Genomic DNA, 24,033 nt, shown 5'->3' with positions numbered 1-24,033 from the left:
CTGCCCCAACTCCTTTTACTTTTAATTGAATATTGTGCATACCCTTTTTGCTAAGCTGTTTTTGAATGAAATGAGATTTTTTTTCAGTTTTTTTCGGCAATTTATGGGAGGCCACATGGAGTAAGTGTTGGTTTCAGAATAATTGAAATTTTTATTGTAACCCAGGCTTCCTGCTAGCCTTTACATTTTCTATGGATAGCGGCAGCCTTTTGGGGAGTGTCTTTGATGTGTGCTTCTTATTGGGGAAGGTTTCTCTCTCTCATTTCTTCCTTGCTCTCTTCAAATATTGCTATTTGTGTGATTTCTCATTGTTCTTTGTGTCTTTTGCCTTGGAACCAAATCAGGCACAAAAACATTCCTGAAACCAGACAGAACATACTCTTACATCTTTTGTGAAAACAGGATTTAGCTTTATATCAGAGTACCCCTCTCTTCTGAGAAGCACAGTGGCTTTGCTGACCCTTTCTGTAGTCCTCTTAGCCCTGTCATATACCTCTTAGTCCTTGCCCCACCTCTGCTGTTTTGCGAATCCTTTCGCAAGTTTTGTGATGGGCTTTACTATCTCCTAGTGGTGCTGAACATGAAATTTGTACTTGGGTCTCATTCTGTAAAGGTTAGTTTTGTGTTTTCATTTGACTAGGAACCATTGAGCCTTGTCTATGTACCAGTTACTGATCATCAAGGCTGTAAATTATTTGTTTTGAGGATTTAAAAATATATATTTGGGCCTGAAAAATAAGGAACTCTCCCGACCCCCAAAATCTAAAATACAAAATACAAAAATGAAAAAAACAGAAATGAAATTCAGAATAGTGGTTGAGGATAAACCTGGGGACCAGGAAAGGGTGGCAGCTAATACAACACCTAGAGAGTAGCATGGTACTCAGCATCAAATGCACAAGTAAATAATTATTCATTTTTAGTTGATAGAACAGAGTTCCACGGCCTTGTTGCCCTTGTGACCACATTTCTGAGTTATTTTAGTTCATGTAATTATGCTTATTCTTCAGCTAGATTTCCTTCTGGATCAAGGTCATTGGTCTACTTTCTAGCCTTTTCATGAACCCTGCCTTGAGGTGGACTTTGGAGAGTTGGTTTAATACTAACAGATTTCTAGAGAGGGAAGGCATTCTATAAATTGTGAAGGACAGGGCCCCAGATGATATGGTTTGAAAATCAGGGCACCATCAGTCACCACAGGAAATAAACATGGAAATTTTGTATAAGGCCACATTATTAAGAGCCTTGTATTTCAACTCAAAACATAATTTTGTTTCTTATCAAATAATTTTGTTTCAACTGAAATAAAATTAGATGATTTTTTTTCTATAAATTTCCTCCATTTTCTGCCTGCATCTTGAACAATGTTCTGATGTAATGATATCCATCTATTTCTCAGAATTGACAGTGTAAGCTTAAATTTTTAATGCGTGCATTTTTTAAATTGATAGAAGGATATTAAGTAATTAACTGTTGGTAATCAGTCACTTACCCTTTATTCTTTCAGTTTTGTTGGCTTTCACTATTGAAAGTATTAGTTGATTGATTTTACTATGATACGCTTCAGTACACTGATTCTCACCCCATCCCTGCCCCTTCTCCATTCCCCTCCTCTCTTCTTTTCTCTTCTTTGCTCTATCAAATATCAATCAGTCGTCTATGGCCAGTGTGTGCTAGAGGAAGCATGGCAAGGTGTTTAAAAAATTTAAAAAATAAGCAGGGCATGGGGGCACATGCTTGTAATCCCAGCACTCGGGAGGCTGAGGCAGGAGGATCGCTGTGAGTTCGAGACCAGCCTGGGCTACATAGTGAGTTCCAGGTCAGTCTCAACTACATAGTGAGACCCTGTCTAAAAAAAAAAAAAATTAAAAATAAAACAACCTTACAACATTTATTGCAGTCCAGTAATAACAAGGGTAATCAAAACAATATAAACAAACATTTTACAAATACTCCCAGGACAAACCACTTAAATGGCTACATTTTTCACACATCATAATTGCCACCTCACTTCACTGCTGTCTTCTTAATTCACTGATCATTTCTAGTTGGAGACACTTTGTAGCAGAGGAATCTTATATCCTTTCAGCGTGATCAGGCCCAGCTGTTTTCTTGCTTTTTTAAAAAAATGAGTTTCTTCTGCATCATTTAATACAAGGTTCGCATACTCAACAAAACCAGTAATACAGCCCTCTATCTGCAGATGCACTTGCCTATAGAGCTACTCCTGAGTCTAGGACCTATTCTGCAAGTATCTGAAGATGAGGTTGGTGAGCTGCACCACCACCTTCTGCACTTTCTGGCCCGGGCCCCAGTATGCCATGGTGGAATCTCGCGAAGACCACACCATTACCACACTACCTCAGATAGCCACTTCCAGAACTGACAATGAGTGTTTTAAAGGAAATGTTGGAGTCTTCATCATTTTAGATCCAACACTATATTTTTCATACCATATGTTTTTTGAAATAGTTATAATACTGTCTTTTGGTAAAAAGTATTTGGTTACCAATGTCATAAACCCAAACACTACTTTTGTCTGCCATAATCATAATTATGACCAATGCAACCATAATAATAGTAACCTTTAGGTAGTCTGGACCAAACAATTCACAGTGGGCTATTCTTGCCTTCTACTCTTTGCTATCATGGCTGTTATGCTCTTCTGGAACAAAAAACCCTCACAAAGAATAACAGTTTAGTAGTTTACATGATGTAAAAATTAAGAGGACATGATTTAGAATTAAAGGAGGGAATGATTTAATTTTGGAGTTGCTGAGCTGAGCTCTGGTGGTCTGGGAAGCTCTGGGGAAAATCCAGATATTGAAGTGACAGATTTGGGTTGGAATATTTTGTGAATGCAACAGCAGATGCACTTATGGAAGGCTTTTAAATCAGGATGTTGCCTCACATGAACTTGTGGATTTCCCAAGGCTCTAGATTTGATGAAAAGTGTTTTCCTTCACCAAAACAGGAATGCCACTTCCCTCACATATTATTTAACACCTATTTAAGATTTACATAATTGTGAAACTTATTCACAGGATAGCAGTAGTCTTTAAATCAGCCAAATCAGTTCAGGTAAATATCTTTTATATTAATTTTCCTGGGATTATAAATATGGCTATGTGCCACTACATCTTTGCACTGAAAAATTTGAAATAGGAGTAATTGAACTTTTTTTTGGATTCTCTTGGACTTTCACAACTTCTACCAGGGTGTTAAAAATATATATAATTTGGACACTTTCGAAGATTCATCCATACTTTTATAATCAGAGGAAGTACATTCAAAAGGTTTGAAAACTTGTTCTTACAGTGTTTGATCTCTTGAATCTTTGATTACCAGGCACTATTGATTATTTTTGCATGGATGCATGTGTTTATATTTTTAAAACTTCCAAATACTACTAATAAATAATATACAGCTTGTTCTATATTCACCGGCATATATTAGCTGATTCAATTCATTCATAATGATCCACAGGAACCTTGCTATATGGTAGATATAGTTAAATACCATGGAAATATCTTATTAAGCTCTATAATCTTTACATGTAATCAATAAAGCACATTACTTGTAAAGATTTACATCTCCTACAATACTCCTTGGATCCCTATTCAAGGATGAATTGTTTTTAAAAATGACAATTGTAAAAGTTATAACATTAAATAGGCTTGGTTATTTGTCTGAGTAACAGCAGCTGCACATTGATGGTGACTATTCATATTTTGTACCAAGATTTTAATTTGACATGATGGTATTTTTTTTAGCTTTGTTTGGATTTACTGTCAAACCCTAAAAACATTTGTAAATGGTACTCGCACTTTTAAATCATAAAAAGAAACCTAGATTTGTTTGCAGTTTTTTAATCTGTTGTTAATAAACTTGAAAGAACACAGCCCTGTCTAATAAACACATCAAACTAATGGGTACCAGAGCAGTTCAGAGAGTGTTTGTTGTTTGGTGTTTAGATTTCAGTCAGAATTAATCAACAATGGAAGGGCCTGCTGTATTTATTAGCAACTCAAATCCCTGTGATTGAATGCCAGGTCCCTTTGACTCATTCCAGTGAACACTGGCAAGTTTACAGCACTGATACATACTTACATTCTCGGGTCTTAAAAAGAAAGGGAAAAATAGAGCCTAAAATCAGACCACAGGATTGGCAAGAATTTCCTGAGAGCCATTTTGAATTTAGCTCTATACAGTGAGCCTGTGAATAGGAAGCAATTGATTCAAAAACAGTGGAGCCTTTTTGCCCTAAGAAGCCTTCAGCTGTGCAGATGGCTCCCTGGCATAATCCAGTCTGCTTTTGTGTTTTATTTTATATATTGGGCTATTTTCTTCTCACACTTTATGTTGCTTTTATTTTCTCTCTTCTCTCTAAGTTTCCAAATTTCAGGGGACAAGGACAGGTTGCTAGAGTTCAGGAAGGGTGGTTGTAGAGGGTTTCCCACAGATTTATGGGTTGCTAGTAAATTGCTGGCAATGCCGCCTGCTTGTCACAGTCAGCACTAGGGTGTTCTTTGTATGAAAGTGTCAACTTCTGAATGAGGGCTCTGGAAACAGATGTAAAGATTAATTTCGAGAATGCATTTTTTTTTTCCTTGAGGCTCCAAAGGCATGCCTACTTGCGCAATTGCTCTGTTTCTAGACATTTATTTTTCAAAGTGATCTCATTTCTCAATTACAAAGACTTGCATTCTTTACTGTGCATGTTCAGAAAGTTCCGTTCCGCAGCCCTAAGCCATTCCTCTGGCTTCTCATGTCTGGAGGCTGCATTTTGAGAGAAGATTACTTGTGGAAAGGCATTTATCTGAAAACTCTTCTGTGCAAACTTGATGGAGTCAGTGTTATTCTAGGGAGCATCCATCTTCCTCTGCAGATAAGATTTACCAGCACATCCGCCTTACAACTTCCTGTGGGAAGATAGCCCACTTTTGGCCTGATAAGTAGTTTCATATTGAATGAATCTATGCCACACGGCTCACTGCTCACGTAGCTTTTATTTGTCCTTCCAAGAAACTATTTATTTTTGTTATCTTGCTGTAGGTCATGTTGTCTTCTTTCTCTCTTATGGAGGTAAAATTTGAAGAAGAAATAGCATGCAGATATGTTAGGATATATCTCCAAGTGTTCTGAAACAAATATGTAGGAAAAAAACAAAATAAACTTAAGCATGTAATCACATACCTCTGTTTTTTCCTCTGTAACTCTCTGTCCAATGACATGTTTCCTTTCAGCAAAAAGACTTTGTGGGAATGATGTAGACCTTCCCTCTCCCCTTGTAAATATTCTACAAATGGGGAATAAATGCCACACAATCCGCCACTTTGGAATGACTTGATTGTGAGTCAGTGTTATTGTTTTCCCTCCTTAAAAACTGTTTCTTCCAATTATATGGGAAACATATGCGGAAAGTTCTTCATTTTTTATCATTATATAATATGTGTAATACGTTTCATTTGAGGATTAAAAAGATCTAGTTCTCTAAACGTTTGTATAAGATCAGTGAATTTCCTAACATATAAATGTTTTTTCACCACTGTAATTATTCTCCATATACTCAGCACTTGTGTCTGTGAAGGGCATTTATTTTGTTGTGGCTACACTGCATTTTCTTATGAAACCTCTTTTAAATTGTATATAGTTAAGGCATTACATGTAATGAGCAACTTGGCTCTTGAACAAAAGATGTTTAAATTTAAGACCAAATGCAGAGTTTTTACTACAGAAAAATGTGCCTAGAAATGCCTAGAAAATGTGTTTGCATCCCAATGTATTCCTTGAAATAAAAAAAAAAAACCTCCAAAATGGTAAGAAACAGGTAAGAAATACCATTTTCAAGGAAAATGAGCAATAGCCAAGCATGCAAATTATGACAAACTGTATACCCAAACCAGTGAAATTAGGACCTAACTGGGAAGACCCTCAATGTGCTGGCACATATGTACATCCATAATCTGTGACAGTAAGGAAAGTGCTGCATCTGTTGGAGACTGAATCCTGAAAGCCTCACCCAAGGATCTCTCCCTGAAATGCCAGGGTCTGTGCATTTAGATTGTCAGAAGGATGGTCAATGAATTTGGATTTACAATATGAGGAGGCACACGGGGGCTATAAACAAAATTGCTCAGACATAGTACTTTATCATGAGCATGGTGACCACTAGGAAGACAGAAGATAGAGAGAAAATAGATGTAGTAGGCAATAACAGACAGCTTAATACTTGTGTGCTTGAGCTGGCATATCCCTCCTCTCTTGAACTGATCTGTGTATCTTCAAAAGATTGAAAGTTGATTGTTAGCACAGCCACTATTAAAATTACATGATAAAATTAAACTATATTAAAGCAAAGGCAATAAATACTCAAAACTACCACTCCTCAGTTATTATGTTATTATTATCTATGCTCCTCAGGTTATTCACAGAGATTGTATCTATCTTGTGAAAATACTGTATAAAAGTGTGCCTTTTTTTCCAGCCCTGTGGCTGGTGATGTATCATGTTGGTGGTTTGAAATCAGCAGCAGTGGGAGTATTTATACCATGACAATCTCCAAATACTACAAATTAGCACATGATTTATTCTCTCACTCTTTACTTAGACTTAAAGTGGTGGAAAAATATTAACATAATGCGAAGTGAAATTAACTGTCTCTTGTCTATTGCACAAAGGTTGAGGAAGCATTCTAGATCATTAAAAAACCACTATTTCGGCAGAGAAGTTTCTCAGTTCAATGAGAAAGAGGTGAAGTTCTCACATGTATGCCTTTCGTTATTTCACTTTCATCTTATTAACATGAATGAAGATAAAGTTAAACATTCTTAACCTGAAGTCCAAACCCAAATTGTGCCAAATTCTGAATCATCGAGTACCAAGATAACACCACAAATAGAAAATTCTATACCTGGATCTGCCTCTTAGGTGTGGAGGAACAGAGGAGCATAGAAGCAGAACGAGACCCTCTGCTAGGCCCGCCCCTTTGGCTCAATGTGGCAGAGGATCCCAGCCACATTGGCACCAACACAGCAGTGTCTGTGACCCCCCCACCATGAACAAGAGAAAGAGGGCCTCTCTGAGGCTCCTAGATGAAAGGTGAAGCCCCCTGGAAAAGTGAAGAAAATCTGCAATAAAGGCACACCACAGCACCATAGTCGATAAGTCGGAGGGACCAGTACATTACATTGGAACCTGGTCTGACTTCAGGGGAAAAACATCTGGAACCCACAGCAGAACTTTGCAGAATTCAACCCAGCAGGAGGTCAGAGATCTCAGCTTGGGCCTTGCAGAGAGAAATCAGCTTGAACCTCAGGGGACAGCTGTTGGCTTGCTGAGACTAATTAACTTAGTTCTGCACACTACTGCCTACACTGTCTATTGCATCAACAGAGGCATACCCTGAAGGAGGCCCTCTATTTCTACTTGTATTTTTTTATTTTTAAAGTAATATTTTCTCTTATCTTTAATCACTTAAAATTTTATATTTTTCTTTTCTCAATTTTTTCCTTTTTATCTTCTTTTTCTTCTTTTCTTTTCTTTGTCTCTCTCTCACCCACCTTGATCTCCATTTCTTTCCCTTTTTGTTCCTGTTCTTATCCTAATTTGAATTTATTTTCTTTCTTTTCATTTTCTTCTCTTTTTCCTTCTCTCAATTGCTATTAGTTTTAAAAGAAAGTGATTACAGTCTCTAGCGTCCCTATTGCTGTTAGTTTGTTCTGCTCTTGTGTATATTTTGTTCTGTCTTCTTCTCTTTTCAACAGCTTCCTAGAGTTTGTGTGATCTTCCTGTGTCCTCTGACTGCACTTCTAAGCTTTTTCTATCCTATCTATTCCTCCCTCCCCAACTCCTTCTAAATCCTCATCTTGAAGGATAGAGTTGCTATATTGAAGAGATTATTCACTATAAATATATCTTGGGCTGGCCCTTAATTTTGATTTGATTCACACAGTTAAAGGTGATAGATTAATAACTACTACAAATTGTCATTTTCTAAGCTGTGCTTGATGCTATTGTGTTGCTGATTGTATCACTTGGGGCTAAGGTGTTGTTATTGATCTAATCAGTTGTCTTGTCTGGTATCATAAAAATGAGACTGCCTCAGAGTCATTAAAGACTCAAAATTTAAGACCAGCTATGTCTGGAATATTGAAGTATTAACCAGGAACTAAAGCAAGGACAGTACCAACAACAAAAATAGAACTGAGAACTCACTTAAGCAAGGCACAAACACAAACTTCCACCTCACCAAACGTAAACTCTTGGGGAAATGAGGTGGAAAAGATGGATAGTCAAACATCTGGGCACCCTGAACCAATGGCACAGGAAGTTAAAAATAACAGATAAATGAGGCTCTAGAAAAATTCAAAACAGAAATAATTTCCCAGATAACCACAGAGATGGTGAGCACAATGAAAGTCATGATTAGAGACTCTAGAACAGAAACAGGCAAAAAAATAGCTGAGCTCAGGACCATGGCAGAAACCATGAATGTCCAGCATATGAAAGAAACAGAAACAATGAATGCCCAACATAGGAAAGAAATTGAATCCATGAAATAGATTCATACAGATATCAAGGAGATTCAAACCTCCATTGAAAGCATTTGCAGCAGAATGAAAGATATGAAGATAGAATTTCACATTTAGAACATAGGATTGCAGTCAGTGACCATGAAAAGATAAATCTCTTAAAAACAGTAAGGGATCATTAAAAAACAAACAAACAAACAATCCAACAACTCTTAAATGATGCAAAAAAGAATAATGTTAGACTGATAGGTATCCATGAAATAACAGGAAAAAGTAAAATGACATAAAAAATGGTTAACAGTATTAATGACAGAAAACTTCTGAAACAGAAGGGAGGAATTTGATGTACAGATAAGTGAGCCATATAGGACTCCAAATAGCCATGATAAAAAAACAACAACAACAGCAACAACAACAAAAAAAACTACACCTAGACAAATAATAATCAAGATCCTGGGAACCCAACAAAAGAACAAAATACTGCAAGCAGTTAGAGAAAAGAAACAAATCACATGCAAAGGAAAGCCTATCAGAATCACAGCAGCCTTTACAACACAAAACCTCAGGTCAAGGACAGCCTGGAGTGAGGTATTTCAAGGACTAAAAGAAAACAACCTCCAAACTAGACTGATGTATCCTGCAAAACTATCTTTCAAAATAGATGGGGAAATAAGATACTTCCATGACAAAGAACCCAAGAAAGCTCATGAACACCAAAGTGGCACTCCAAACACTTTTAAAAAATATCTTGGAAAAAGAAAATGAAGGCCAGAACTCAATAAGGGCAAACAGAGCCAATATACCAGGCAAGGTCAGAAATTAAAGGGAGAGAAGGAAAAATAAAAAAATAAGAACCCTCAACAGGAAAATGACATGACAATGAAAAGTCAATACAAAACAGTTATAACCATCAATGTTAATGGCCTCAATTCACCAATCAAAAGAAACAGGCTGACAAAATGGATTAAGAAGCAAAATCCAACTATATGCTGTACATGAGAAACCTACTTAATCCACAAAGAAATTCATAGACTCAGAGTAAAAGGATGGAAAACAGTTCTGTATGTGACAGGAGCCCAGAAAAAAGCAGGAGTAGCTATCTTATTTGCAGATGGAGTAGATTTCAAACCAAAACTAATTAAGAGAGACAAAGAAGGCCTCTACATCCTCATAAAGGGAACAATACAAGAGGAAGAAATGACAATCATAACTATATATGCAGCAAGTACTAATACCCCCAAATGTACAAAACAAACATTAATGGATATGAAAAATGAAATAAACACTAATACAATTATAGTGGGGGACCTCAATACTCCACTGACACAAATAGACATATCATCTAGACAAAAAATCAACAACAAAATAGCAGAACTGAACCAAGTCTTAGAACAAACAGACATAGTAGATGTCTACAGAGTGTTCTGCCCCATAAAATCAAAATAGATATTCTTTTTAGCTTCACATGAGTCATTCTCCATAATAGACCACATGCTAACTCATAGAACATGCTTACATAAATGCAAAGGTTATCCCCTGTATATTGTCAGAAAATAGTACAATTAAAGTGGAGATCAATAGCTTAAGAAACCACAAGAACTTTACAAACATATGGAGATTAAATAGCACCCTGCTGAACAACCATTGGGTCACAGAGGAAATTGAAAAAGAAATTAGTTTCTATAATTAAATGATAATGCCAATGCAACATACAGGAATCTATGGGATACATTGAAAGCTGTTCTATGAGGGAAATTCATAGCAGTAATTATCAATACTAGGAAAATAGAAAGAGCTCAAATAAACAGCCTAATGCTTAACCTTAAACTTCTAGAAAAAGAAGAGCAAGATAAACAAAAAGCTTGTAGAAGGGGTGGAAATTATAAATATCAGAGCAGAAATCAATTGAGTGGAGACTAAGAGAATGATACCAAAAACATCAATGAATTGCAGAATTGGTTTTTTGATAGAATAAATAAAATCAATAAACCCTTAGCCAACCTTATCAAAAAAGGAAAGAAAAGGCTTGAATTCATGCAATTAGGGCTAAAAAAGGTGAAGTCACAATAGATCCAGGAGAAATCAGAGGATATCAATACCTACTTTGAAAACCTGTACTTTAATAAAATGGAAAATACAGAAGAAATAGACAGATTCCTAGATATATATGAACTTCAAAGTTGAATGAAGACATAAAAAGTCTAAACACACCAACTACAATCAGTGAAATTGAAAATATAATTAAAACACTACCAAGAAAGAAAAGCCCAGGTCCTGATGGCTTCACTGCTGAACTCTTCAAGACATTTAGAGAAGAACTATCATCCACTACTCTTTAAACTCTTCAATGAAATTGAAAGGGAAGCAATACTTCCAAATTAATTCCTGGAAGCAAGTATTACTTTGATTCAAAAACCAGGGAAAGACTCAACCAAAAAAAGAGAATTTCAGGCAAATCTTCCTAATGAATATAGATGCAAAAATCTTCAATAAGATACTGGCAAACAGAATACAGAAGATGATCAAGAAGATCATACACACTGACCAAGTCAGATTTATCCCAGGGTGCAAGGATGGTCCAACATATATAAATCAATAAATGTAATACACTACATCAACAGAGTCAAGGACAAAAATCATATGATCGCCTCAGTAGATGGAGAAAAAACATTTGACAAAATTCAATGCCCTTTCATGATAAAAAAAAAACCCTACAGAAAATTAGAATAGATAGTCTTTATCTCAACCTGATAAAGGCTATCCATGAAAAACCAACAGCCAATATCCTACTAAGTGGTCATAAACTGAAAATCTTCATGTTAAAATTAGGAACAAGACAAGGATGCCCATTATCACCCCTACTGCTCAAAAGAAACATTAGCTGCAGCAATTATACATGAGAAAGAAATAAAATCAGTAAAGATAAAAAAGGAAGAAATTAATCTGTTACTATTTGCTGATGATATGATAATCTACACAGAAGACAAAAAAAAAAAAAAAACTCAGCCAAAATGCTGCTAGACTTAATTGACAGATTCAGTAGAGTAGCTGGGATACAAAGTCAACACTCAAAAATCAGTAGGCTTATTTAACACAAATAACAGACTCACTGAGATAGAAATTAGGGAAACAGTTCCTTTCACCATAGCATCCAAAAAAATGAAGTATCTAGGAATCAATATAATGAAGGAGACAAAAAAACTCTATACTGAAAATTACACCACTCTGAAAAAAGAGATAGAAAAGCATATAAGAAGATGGAAAGACAATTCTTGCTCCTGGGTAAGAAGACTCAACATGGTGAAAATGGCCATACTTCCAAAACTGCTATAAAGATCCAATGCAGTCCCCATTGCAACTCCAACAGTATATTTTACAGAACTTGAGAAAACAATCCAAAAAATTCATTTGGAACAAGAAGAGACCTACTATAGCAAAAACCATTCTAGGCAACAGAGACATGGCAGGGGGTATCACAATCTCCAATTTGCAGCTATACTACAAAACCACTGTGACAAAAACAGCATGATACTGGCAAAGAAACAGACCCAAGGATCAATGGAATAGGTTTGGAGATGCAGAAATAACCCAGACATATTCAGCTACCTCATCTTTGACAAAGGAGCCAACCATCCTCACTGGAGGAAAGATAGACTTTTTAATAAATAGTGTTGGAAAAACTGGCTTTCAACATGCCAAAGATTAAAACTAGATCCTGATCTTTCACCATGCATTAATCTAGAATCCAAGTGAATTAAAGACCTAAATAACAAAAAGAAACACTAAACTTGTTGGAAGATAAGTTAGGTAGAACTCTCAAAGACATTGGCATAGGAAAAGACTTCATGAAAAAAATCCTCAGCAGCACGATAACTTGCACAAAGAATCAACACCTGGGATCTCATTGTGTTAAAAAGTTTTTGGAGTGCCATAGAAACCATCAATAGAGATAAAAGACAACCTACAATGTGGGAAAAAATTTACCAGCTGCTCTTCAGACAAGGGACTACTATCTAGAATATATCAAGAACTCAAAAAAAAAAATCAGACCCCCCAAATATAAAGACCCAATTTAAAAATGAGCATCTGAAATGAACAGACATTTCTCAGGCAAAGAAGTAAAAGCAGCAAATAAATATATAAAAAAATGTTCCATATCACTGGTCATCCGAGAGGTGCACTGAGATTTCACCTCCTTGCCCCAGAAAGAATGGCTTCTATCAAGAAATCAAGCAAAACCAAATGTTTGTGGGTCTGCAGGTAAAGAGGAACCCTTCTCCATTGTTGGTGGGAGAGCAGACTGGAACAACAACAGTGGAAATAAAAATAGAGATTCTCAAAGAACTAGTATTAGAGGTCCCATTTGACCCAGCGATCCCTCTGCTGGGTATCTTTCCAAAAGAATTAAAAGAATCATACCACAGTGATCTATGTGCACCCATGCTTATGGTGGCACAGTTTGTAATAGCTAAATCTTGGAAACAACCCAAATGCCCATAATATGGAGACTGGATAAAGAAAATGTGTGCGTGTGTGTGTATGTGTGTTAATAAAATGGAGTGCTCCTAAGCCATAAAGACCAAGAAACTAGAGACATTTATCACTAAAGGGATGCACACTGAGGCTATACTCTTCAGTGAAAAAATTGGACACATGAGTAAATATAGAATAGTTTCTCTGTAGTGAAATACTAAAAGTGTAAATAAGGTTCAAGTGGTATAACTGGTAGTGTAAAATAGGAACAAAATGGGTAAAGGGGAAGTGGGAAGGGGAGGGGAAAGGAAATGAGGGAAAAGAAAAAATGTGAAAAAATGAAAAAATGGAAACAAAGACTTTGTAAATAAGGGAAGAGTGAAGGGGGTGAAGGGCAGGCTAAGGTAAGAGAAAAAATGAGAACCAAGACATATCATGTAAAGGCACAAGATCCCAGTGATAAATGTAACTGTATTGTTGGTTTTAAATGCACCAATAAATTTAAGGGGGAAAAAAAGAAGAAAATTCTATACCTGACCTTGTATGGTGGGTCACAGTCAAAATTCAATAGTACAACACTGTCCCTATGGGAAAAATGACTTCTCAGCTCCTTTATTGGTAATACATCTTTTCCACACATACCTAGATTCCCCTTTAAAGCATGTGTGTAGGCCAGACACGTGGTTCCCCCAGCCCCCATCCTCTTGAAGCTAAAATCTAAATGTTTATTTTATCTCACAGTTTGTAGAGGTGTCAGTCCATAGTTACTGGCTCCAAGGCAGGGTGGTGTGGCAGAGGGGGATTGTAAAGGAGAAAGTGTCCATCATGGGGTAGGAAAGAAACAGGAAACAGGAAGTAACAACAAGTCTCCCTTCCCCTTTTATTGCATTCGGGCTACAAACCTATTGGTTGTGCACCCATACTCAGGTTGGGCCTTGTGTCCTCAATTCATTCAACCACACCAACATGATGACCCAGTCAGTGGACTAATCTGGTTATCACACACCCTTACTCCATATTCTTACTTAATTTTAGATCCAATGACCTCTGAAAAGCCCCACCTATGTGCACATGAGGCTTTGGGGGACATCTACATACAAACCATAACACTGCATAAAACTAAACATGAAGATGTTGACAGTGTTTTGAAAAATTGGATCCATCAGTGCTGCAGTGAACACAAGCCATTTAATGATATACTTATTATCAAACAAGCAAAGATCATGATGAACTGAAAGTGGAAGGGAATTGTGAACATGCAGCAAGCAGAAATTTAAGAAAAGACATGGCATTATGTTTTTAGAGATTTATAGTGATCCAGTGTGTGCTGATTACAAAGCAGTGCTAAAATTTATTAACGACCTTGTTGAGGTCATTGCTGAAGAAAATTTGATGCCATAACTCTAATACTGATAGAACACCACTATTTTGGTGTTATTTATCCAGAGACACTGCCTCTAGCTGACAAGACAGCCTCTGCAGGATTGAAGGACACCAAGGGCAACCCAGCTGTACTAGGTTGTGCTAGTGCAACAGGCACACATAAATGTACCTGGGTTGATAGGCAAAACCCCACATCCTCATTGTTTTAAAGGAGTGAGTTTCTTACCAATTCATTACTATTGTTAACAAAAGGTATGGCTCACCACGGACATCTTTTCTGACTTGCTCCACTATAAGAAAGCTAGACTGGATGCCTATTTCAAGATTTTTCTTCTTCTTTGGCATCTTTTGTTGAAATTCTTATAAAAGCTGGGTGTTGTGGTGCACACCTGTAATCCTAGCACTTGGGTGGCTGAGGCAGGAGGATCACTGTGAATTCAAGACCAGCCTGGGCTACAGCAAGTTCCAAGTCAAAGTCAACTACATAGTGAAACCCTGTCTCAAAAAACAAACAAACAAAACAATTCTTGTAAAAATAAGCTTTGTACCATGTATGAATTGCAGAAGTCCAATTATGACTTTACTAGTGCAGCGATATGAACTGGGTATCCTTAGATCAATGAAGAGAGCAGTGAACAGGGGAATACTGTGTTTGTGGGAAGTTTTCAAAAGTTTAGAATCATATGAAAGATGCCACCTATGCTGTTGCCAGGGCTTGGAATAAGTGTCTGAAGACATGATTGTGCCTGCTTGCACATATGGCCTACAACTAGATTCATTGATGAGGAACAAGACTCTAAAGGATTCTGTATATCAAGGGAAAAAAAATGATATCTGGTCTTCTTACATATGCAAAAAATATACCCATGGAATCCATCAGTAAGCTGGATGAAGAGGATATTGAATTTTTTTAACATCAGTAATAAAGCTCCAGTCATTCACTGATTAATTGATGAGGAAGTAGCTCTGGTGGTTATGAATCAAGGTGATCATGATAATAGTAGCGATGAAAATGATGTTACTAAGACTACATGAAAAAAATGCCTATAGATGAACTTAATTTCACTTGAGTATCTTATTTACAGTTTTAGTTTTTCACACCAGAGAAACTATTTGGCATTTACATGTGTGTGTCCTATTTATTTCACTTAAGAATATGGCTTAAATATGCATCTATTTTCCTATGAATGATTCTAGTTTTTCATTCTTTATGGCTGAGTAGTACTCCATTTTATAGAAAAAACCAAGTCTACTTTATCCAGTCTCCAGTTGATGGGCAATTGGGCTGTTTCCAAGTTTTAGCTATTACAAACTGTGCCAGTATAAACATGGGTGCACATATATTGTTGTGGTTTGATTCTTTTAAATCTTTGGGAAAGATACCAAGCAGAGGGGTAGCTAGGTCAATTTGGACCTCTAATCCTAGTTGTTTGAGGTATCTCCATATTGATTTCCACATTTCAGCCAGATGATTTTTGACAAAAGTGTCAATTTTTTTCATCAAGTTTATTGGTACATTTTATACATTGGAGAGGAGATAGCCTCTTTATAAATGGTACTGGTAAAATAGTTATCCACATGCAGAAGTATAAATCATAATCCATATTTCTTACCCTGTACTAAAATGAAGTGAAAATGCACCAAAGAACTATATAAAAACAGAATCACTGAATCTACTGGAATAAAAAAATGGTAAAACTTGTGGACACAGATCTTTACACAGGCAAAAATTTGCCGAACAGAACCCCATCTGCACACAAAATAGTACCAAGAATCAACAAATGGGATTATAATAAGTTGAATAGCCTCTGCACAACAAAGAAAATAACCAACAGAGTTGGTACAACCTACAGAATGGGCATTTTTTTTTTTTCTACATTATGAGTTTATTGGTACATTTAGGGATACAGTACAGTTACATTCATTGTTGGGATCATGTACCTTTACATGGCAAGTCTTGATTCTCATTTTTTTCCCCTTACCTCTGCCCTCCCTTCACCCCCTCCTCCCCTCCCCATCTACAAACACTTTATTTTCATCTTTTCATTCTCTCACATTTTTTTCTTTTCCCTTTTTGTTCTTCCCCTACGTATCACACCTTCCCTACACCTTTAGCTCCTTTCCTCCCATTTCTAAATGTCAGTAATCTTATTAGAATCTTATGCATTGTTGCAGAATATTCACACCAGGGAAACTATTTGGTATTTACACATGTGGGACTTATTTATTTCACTTAGGAGTATATCTTCAATATGTATCCATTTTCCTATGAATGAATCTATTCTCTCGCTCTTTATGGCTGAGTAATATTCCATTTTATAGAAAAACCACAACTTCTTTATCCAGTTTCCAACGGATGGGCAAATAGGTTGTTTCCAAGATTTAGCTATTACAAACTGTGCCGCTATAAACATGGGTGCACATACTTCTCTGTGATATGATTCTTTTAGTTCTCTTGGAAAGATACCCAACAGAGGGATGGCTGGGTCAAATGGAACCTCCAGTCCAAGCTCTTTGAGGTATCTCCATATTGATTTCCATAGTGGTTGCACTAGTCTGCACTCCCACCAACAATGGAGGAGGGTTCCTTTCTCCCCACAACCCCGCCAACATTTGTTATTGTGTGATTTCTTGATAGCAGCCATTCTTTGTGGGGTGAGGTGGAATCTCAGTGTTGTTTTCATCTGCATCTCTCGAATGACCAGTGATGTGGAACATTTTTTCATATATTTTCTTGCTGCTTTCACTTCTTTGTATGAGAAATGTCTGTTCATTTCGGATGCCAGAATGGGCATTATTTTAGCCAATTACTTGGAAAATTAATAAATAAAATTATAAAGAACTAAAAAATCAGTGCCAAAAGTAGCAACTGAAATGAATACACTTCTCAAAAGTAAAAATAGCCAATAAATGCATGAAAAAAATGTTCAGCATCTTTAGTGATTAGAGAAATACAAATCAAAGCACTGAAATTCTACCTTACTGCAATAAAAGTGACTATTTTAGACTCAAAAAACAACAAATGCTGGTAAAGTTTTGTGGAGAGAGAAACACTTATACATTGTTGGTAGGAATGTAAACTAATACAACCAAATTGGAAATCAGTATGGAGATTTCTCAAAAAGCTAAAAATAGACATTCCCTTTGACCTAGCTCGACCTCTCCTGGGTATCTTTGTAAAAGAGCTAACCTTATGTTATAGTGATACATATATACCTACGTTTATAGCAGTGCAACTCAGAATGCTAAATCATGGAAGTGACCTATATATTCATCAATTGATGAGTGCATTAAAATGCGGTATATTTGAAGAAGGATAATTTTGTGTCATTTGTAGAGAGATAGTCTTGGTAGAGATGGGAAGGGAACCTGGGGAAGGAGGGAGAGTCGAGGGAAAGGGAAATAAGAGCAGTAAAAATAAACAAGATGCCATATATATTCTCCAAGCTGAATGTAGTCATTACATATCACAAATACATACTATAAAAACAAAGGAAATTGTGTGTATTATATATGCTTTATATTGGGGATTTTATAGTAAACTATTATCTTTGCATATGTAGGAATGCATACAGTTTTTTTTCTGGAATGTCAGACAAATGGTTACTATCACTCTAAAGATGCCTCACAATGTTCTGGGAAGAAATCTCTTGGTGATGTGGGGTGGACCAGAAAGAGAGAGGGATTAGCAATTTGAATGCAGGGATCATGGAATGGGAGACATATCTAGGTCTCAAAAGTAGTAACAAAGTATTCTGAGTCAATATTTTTGAATTCATGACTCTTGTGTTCTCATGTTGTCTCCCTGATGCCTCCCACACCAATGTCAACTAGTCTTGAAAGAGATGTTTCCATTTAAAGATATCACTGTTATAGATCAACCATGTCCCATTTCAAGTTCATATATGGAATCCCTACCCTCCAATGTAATTGGTTTGTGTATAGGCCTATTAAGGAGATAGTTAAGGTTAAGTGACATCACTACGGTGAGTCTCTATTCCAATAGGACTGGTGTGCTTTATAAGAAGAGGAAAGACATCTGTTTATCCTTGTGTAACAAGAGGAAAAGATGAAAAGACATGGTAAGAAAGTGGCCCTCTATAAACCAGGAAGACAGGCTTCACAAGGAACCAATCTTTTCAGTACATTAATCTTGGACTTTAAGCCTCCAGAATTAGAGAATGTACATTTCAGTTGTTTAAGTCATAAAGTCTGTGGTAATCTGTTATGGTAGCCTGAGAATACTAATCTACTCATCATCTGGAAAGAATCAACATGAGGAATATACATAGATATTTAAGATGAAGGAAAGAGGAATAGGAGCTTGTTTTTGTTTATTTTCTGTTGCTATAACAAAATACCGGAGGATGGATTCTTTATAAAGAAAAAAGGTTTATATAGCTCAACCTTTGGGAGACTAAAAGTTCTAGAATAGACAGCTCTATCTGCTTGGCCTCTGTTGAGTTGCTTTGGCCACATTGCAACATGGTGGAGAAGAGCAAAAGGAAATGGTAGTGCATAGAAAGGGTCAACACACGTGATCATCTCCTATTTAAATGCCCCACCCTCCCAGGACTTCCTGTGGGAACAAGAATATACTTTCATGAGAGAAGTATTAACACCATCACCATGGTGGTTCCCCTACTACCTAAGCATTTTCTATTGGGCACCGCCACCTAATAATTACACCATTTCACAAAATCACCAGACTGAGGACCAAGCTCCTAGCATATGAAAACTGTGGGATTCATGTTCAAACCATATCTAAACCACAGCAGAGCTCATCAATAGTAATTATTGTTACTACATAAAATAGATGAATAAATCACATTAGATTAATGGTTGTTTGAGGAAGTATAAAAAATAATTTAAACATGTAACTCTTCATATTATCCCAAGATGCCTTAATATTGAAGACAACATTACTTTTTCAAAAAAAGGTCATAGAAGAAAACAATGGGCAGAAGAGGAAGTTGTGAGGGAATGAATCTTTTACCAGAAAATTTAAGGAATTTTTGGACCAAGTCAAGCTGTTTATGTATAAAGGACACAGATAGATAATATCAGATATGATAGAATGTGAGGATTGGAACTCCCTTGAATCTTCCTTGAGAAATGTCTGATGAAACTTAAACAATATTTAACAAATTGAAATCATAGAAGACAGTCCCATTTTTAATGTATTTGGAAAATTTTTAAGTGATATCATACATATGGGCACAAAGAAAACTACGATGCACTCTGCAGACTAAAAGGAATAGAGGATTGGGTTACAACATACTGAAAATAGAAATTTAGTACCAAAATGAAATAAAATCTCAACCATGTAGAATTAAAAAAAATAACACCAAAAAATAGAAATTTTTAGGTGAAAGAGACAAATGAGAAATGAAATTGCAGAGCATATGGAAAATAGTACTATTAAAAAGATATATGAAAAGCTATATGCATGTAAAGCTATGCTTAGGAGAATATTCATGTTCTTGATAACCAAATTAAATAATATTTTAACATAAGAAATTGGGAAAAGCCCCTCAAAATTATCTTTATGAAAGCAGAAATAAGAACTTAATAGTGATAATAGCAAACATCAATGGATTAGAAAAGTAAGATAGGTGTGTGCTGCCATGCCCAGGTCCGGTATTAAATTGAGAAAGATCTTACCTTGAATTTTACAGAACTACCATGTCATTGAAACCAAATTGCTAAAAAAAAAAAAAAAGAAAGGAGTTCTACACTTACTTTACTTTACCAGACTGGTAGAAACCCAAAGTTAAATGATGGCCTATATAAAATTTCAATCAGCCATTAAAGAGGAGTGCTGTCTTTACGTACATATAAAAAAGTTCTAAATGCATTATTAAAAAGCAAGATTCAGATCAGCTATAGTATGTATTGGAATAAAATATGCATAGATTTATGAAAGAATTATTTGATGAAGAAACTATTGCTGGTGGTAATAGACAATTAGGACTAAGCTAAAGAAATTGTTTTAATATGTCTTCCCCATTATACTTGTAAAGAACTTAATAGGCACATATTTGCATTTTTTATTTAATCATTTATCAGATTCTTCATACAGCACAGAATTTGTATAGTCAGTAAGTTGTCCAGGTGCTACTCTTGAATTATATAACTGGTCTAGAATTAAAGAACTGATATTTATTTTACCAGTGTGTTTTCACAAGATAACATCAAATAAGACTGTATTTTCTTTCTTTCTTTATTGATGGAATTTTCAAGCAGACTAACCCTTGGATATTCCTTGGGAAATTTGAACTAATTACAAGGTTACAGAATTTGAGGTGTACTGATCTGGTTTTCATTAGAAATACATAATTAATTTAAAGGAATATTTGTCATTGTATTTTTTCATTATAAATTTCCGTTTTGCTTTCTAGCTATTTAAAGACTAGCCACTACATTATACTTTAGAACAAAACAGCATCAAGAAGTTTCAATCTCTCTCTCCTGACATGTTACAATTCTTGACCTTCCTTTAACATTCAAATAACATGAAGTTTCTGAGAATCTTAGTTATTGGCAATGGTACAGTTTATATTAACATTTTAGGTGTGACTGCTTGCAAGATAAGTACTGTGTGAAATGCATCTGGAAATTTTTCAGTTTAAGTTTAGCACTCTTGTAGGATGCCAAATGCAAAAAAAGAAATCTTTTCAGGGAGATGATTTTTCTTTATGTGAGGAAAGAGTGTTTTGAACTATGGCATGCAGAAAAGATCAAAAGGTTATTGAAAAGCTCTGAGGTTGGGATAAAGTTATATTTTCAGTTTAAGATTTTGGAGACTCTTACCAAAGTGCACCCAGACTTGATGACTACTTTGTTGAATTTTTAAAGGAAAATTTTGATATATGGTGCCTGGATGTTCAGTTTTTCCTTACCTTGCTATCATTTATCTAGGTGACACAAACTCAGAAATCAGACACATATTGTTTTGGGGGGTGACTGACCATTGAAACCTTTACAATTGTGGTTAGAAAAGTAGAGGGGCTCTCTAAGTTTTGGTCTGGAGGTGCTTCCTTGGTCTAGGACTCTTCCAGCATTCTTGAGCCCTGGCTAATGAGGTGCTAATGGGGTGTTATTACTGGCTACTAGACCAAGGCATCAGAGAAATAGGCTGGTAAACACCCTTTGAAGTATGTGCCTAATCTTTTGAAGTGTGCTTTTAATGGGAAGATAAGCACATTTCCTGTCGTAGAATCTGTGGTTTTGTGTCCTGACCCTATGCTATAGATTCTAGGCCACATTTGCTCTCCTTCAGATAATACTTAGCTTAGACATTCCTTTAGAGGGATGGTTTCCTCATATTTGATTTGATCAACTAACTGTGCCTCAAGTATGAAGCCTCTAAATAATTAATTGCAAACTTGCTTAAGTGACTTTTAATACTCTACTCTCACAAAACACAAATAGAAATAAAGGTTGAACCAGGGGAAGATTAGCTGCAATGCACTCTAAATTTCTCTTTTTTTTTCCTAAACTTCTCTTTAATTTCCTCTCATTCTGACTTCTCCACTAATGTGATTAAATAAGGTCAAAGCTATCTCTTATTGTGTTTTTTAAAATCTTCTAGTTTTTAACATAGTGGTCTATACAGAATGAGTATTGAATCCATTTAATGAATGGACACTAATGGATTGGTTTATTACATGGAATAAAAACTGAAGTAGTTGCTTTACTAATCTTTTATTAAAGGCAGCAATCTGTGCTTTGGGTCAAACTTCAGAAAGAAAATTAAAGGTAGCATTTCAATCATTCTATTTTACTTTTTATAAAAACAGATTTTTATTTTTAAAAACAATTTTAGGTTCATAGCAAAACTGAACAGAAGGTACAGAGATTTCTCACGTCTCCCTTCTCCCCCACACAGACTCACGATCTCTACACTAAAGTGTTACATTTGTTACAACTGATGAGCTCACATAAATATTTTTATTCAAAATTCATAGTTTACATTTAGGTTTATTCTCAGTCTTGTACATTCCATTTTTTTATTACTATATGTTTGTAGTGCATAATGTTTACGTTCCTCTGAGGGAATTGGTACACATACAGAATAATACATGTTTGTTCTTTTTTTAAATCTTCTTTCTCTTCCCTCCTTCCCTGGTCCATCCATCTCTTGATCATTTCCTTTTTTTTTTTTTTTTTTTTTTTTTTTTTTTTTTTTTTTTTTTTTTTTTTTTTTTTTTTTTTTTTTTTTTTTTTTTTTTTTTTTTTTTTTTTTTTTTTTTTTTTTTTTTTTTTTTTTTTTTTTTTTTTTTTTTTTTTTTTTTTTTTTTTTTTTTTTTTTTTTTTTTTTTTTTTTTTTTTTTTTTTTTTTTTTTTTTTTTTTTTTTTTTTTTTTTTTTTTTTTTTTTTTTTTTTTTTTTTTTTTTTTTTTTTTTTTTTTTTTTTTTTTTTTTTTTTTTTTTTTTTTTTTTTTTTTTTTTTTTTTTTTTTTTTTTTTTTTTTTTTTTTTTTTTTTTTTTTTTTTTTTTTTTTTTTTTTTTTTTTTTTTTTTTTTTTTTTGGTATTTGGAGGATCAAACTCAAGAACTTGCACTTGCTAGACAGGTATGGTGCCATTGAGCTAAATCCCTGGCCCATTTTGGGATATGTTTGCAATACATGATGTTTACATTCCTTGTGTGGAATTGGTACTTTGTCAATGACATGTATCTACCATTATTGCACATATCCAGACAGTAGAATGGTAATCTAGAGTATCATTTTAAGGCAGTAAAACTAGTTACTTTATATATTTCCTAGCCACAGGTAGTTTGTTAGGATGGCTTCTTTCATTTAGTAATGTGTGGTTAAATTTCCATCATCTCTTTTTTTATACATCATTAGCTATTTCTTTTTAGGAATATTACCTTTTTAGGAAGATTATTATCTGGAGATATACAGTTTATTTTATCCACTCACCTACTAAAAAGCTTTACAATTGCTTCCAAGTTTTGTCAGTTAGGAACAAAGATGCTGTGAATATTTGTCCAAAGAAATCTCTCATTGTTGTTTTAATTTGTAATTCTTTAATGGCATATGATTTTGGACATCTTTTGTATAATGTTATTTGCTATGTATATGTTTTTTGGTGAGGTGTCTGTTCAAGTCTTTTGCCCATTTTTGGTGTTTTTTTTGTTTCTTTGTTTGAGAGAGGGTCTCACTATGTAGTTGAGACTGACCTGGAGCTCACTATGTAGCCCAGGCTGGTCTTGAATTCACAGCAATCCTCCTGCCTCAGCCTCCTGGGATTAAAAGCATGCATCACCACACCTGGCTCTTTTGCCCATTTGGCTTTTTTGGTGCGTTTTAAAATTCTTTGTGCATTTTGGAGTATGTTATGGTTTAGATCTAATCTGTGTCCCCCAAAGACTCATGTGTTTGGAAGGTGATTAGATCGTGGGGTGTTATACTTAATAGTAGATGCATCCATTGTCAAGATTAATAGCTGAACTTGCTGTTCGGAATTGGGGTCTGTTTGGAGGTGTGTCACTTGGGGTGTGATCTGGAAGAGTATATTCTTGTCCACAATCTTTCCTTTTTTCTCTCTGCTCCCTGGCTGCCATGGGATGAGAAGATGTCCTTTATCATGCTTTCCAACATGCTGCTTCTGCCTTGAAGCCTGCTCACTTTGG

At 35.4% G+C, this 24,033-nt stretch overlaps 1 protein-coding gene across 1 annotated transcript; it reads right to left on the bottom strand.

Moving 5' to 3' along the window:
- Positions 1-2,044: 2,044 nt before the first annotated feature.
- Positions 2,045-2,347, bottom strand: LOC109117639 (small nuclear ribonucleoprotein E-like). Its single transcript, XM_033760045.1, is given in 1 exon segment — positions 2,045-2,347. A coding segment is annotated over 1 exon segment (279 nt). The 5' UTR covers positions 2,324-2,347.
- Between the last annotated feature and the right edge of the window lie 21,686 nt (positions 2,348-24,033).

This window comes from Fukomys damarensis, unplaced genomic scaffold (genome assembly GCF_012274545.1).
Source record: "Fukomys damarensis isolate Sample0158 unplaced genomic scaffold, DMR_v1.0_HiC HiC_scaffold_38, whole genome shotgun sequence".
In the NCBI taxonomy this organism is placed as follows: domain Eukaryota; kingdom Metazoa; phylum Chordata; class Mammalia; order Rodentia; family Bathyergidae; genus Fukomys; species Fukomys damarensis.
Note: the sequence above shows the minus strand (reverse complement) of the source record. Positions and strands in the feature narration are given on the sequence as shown.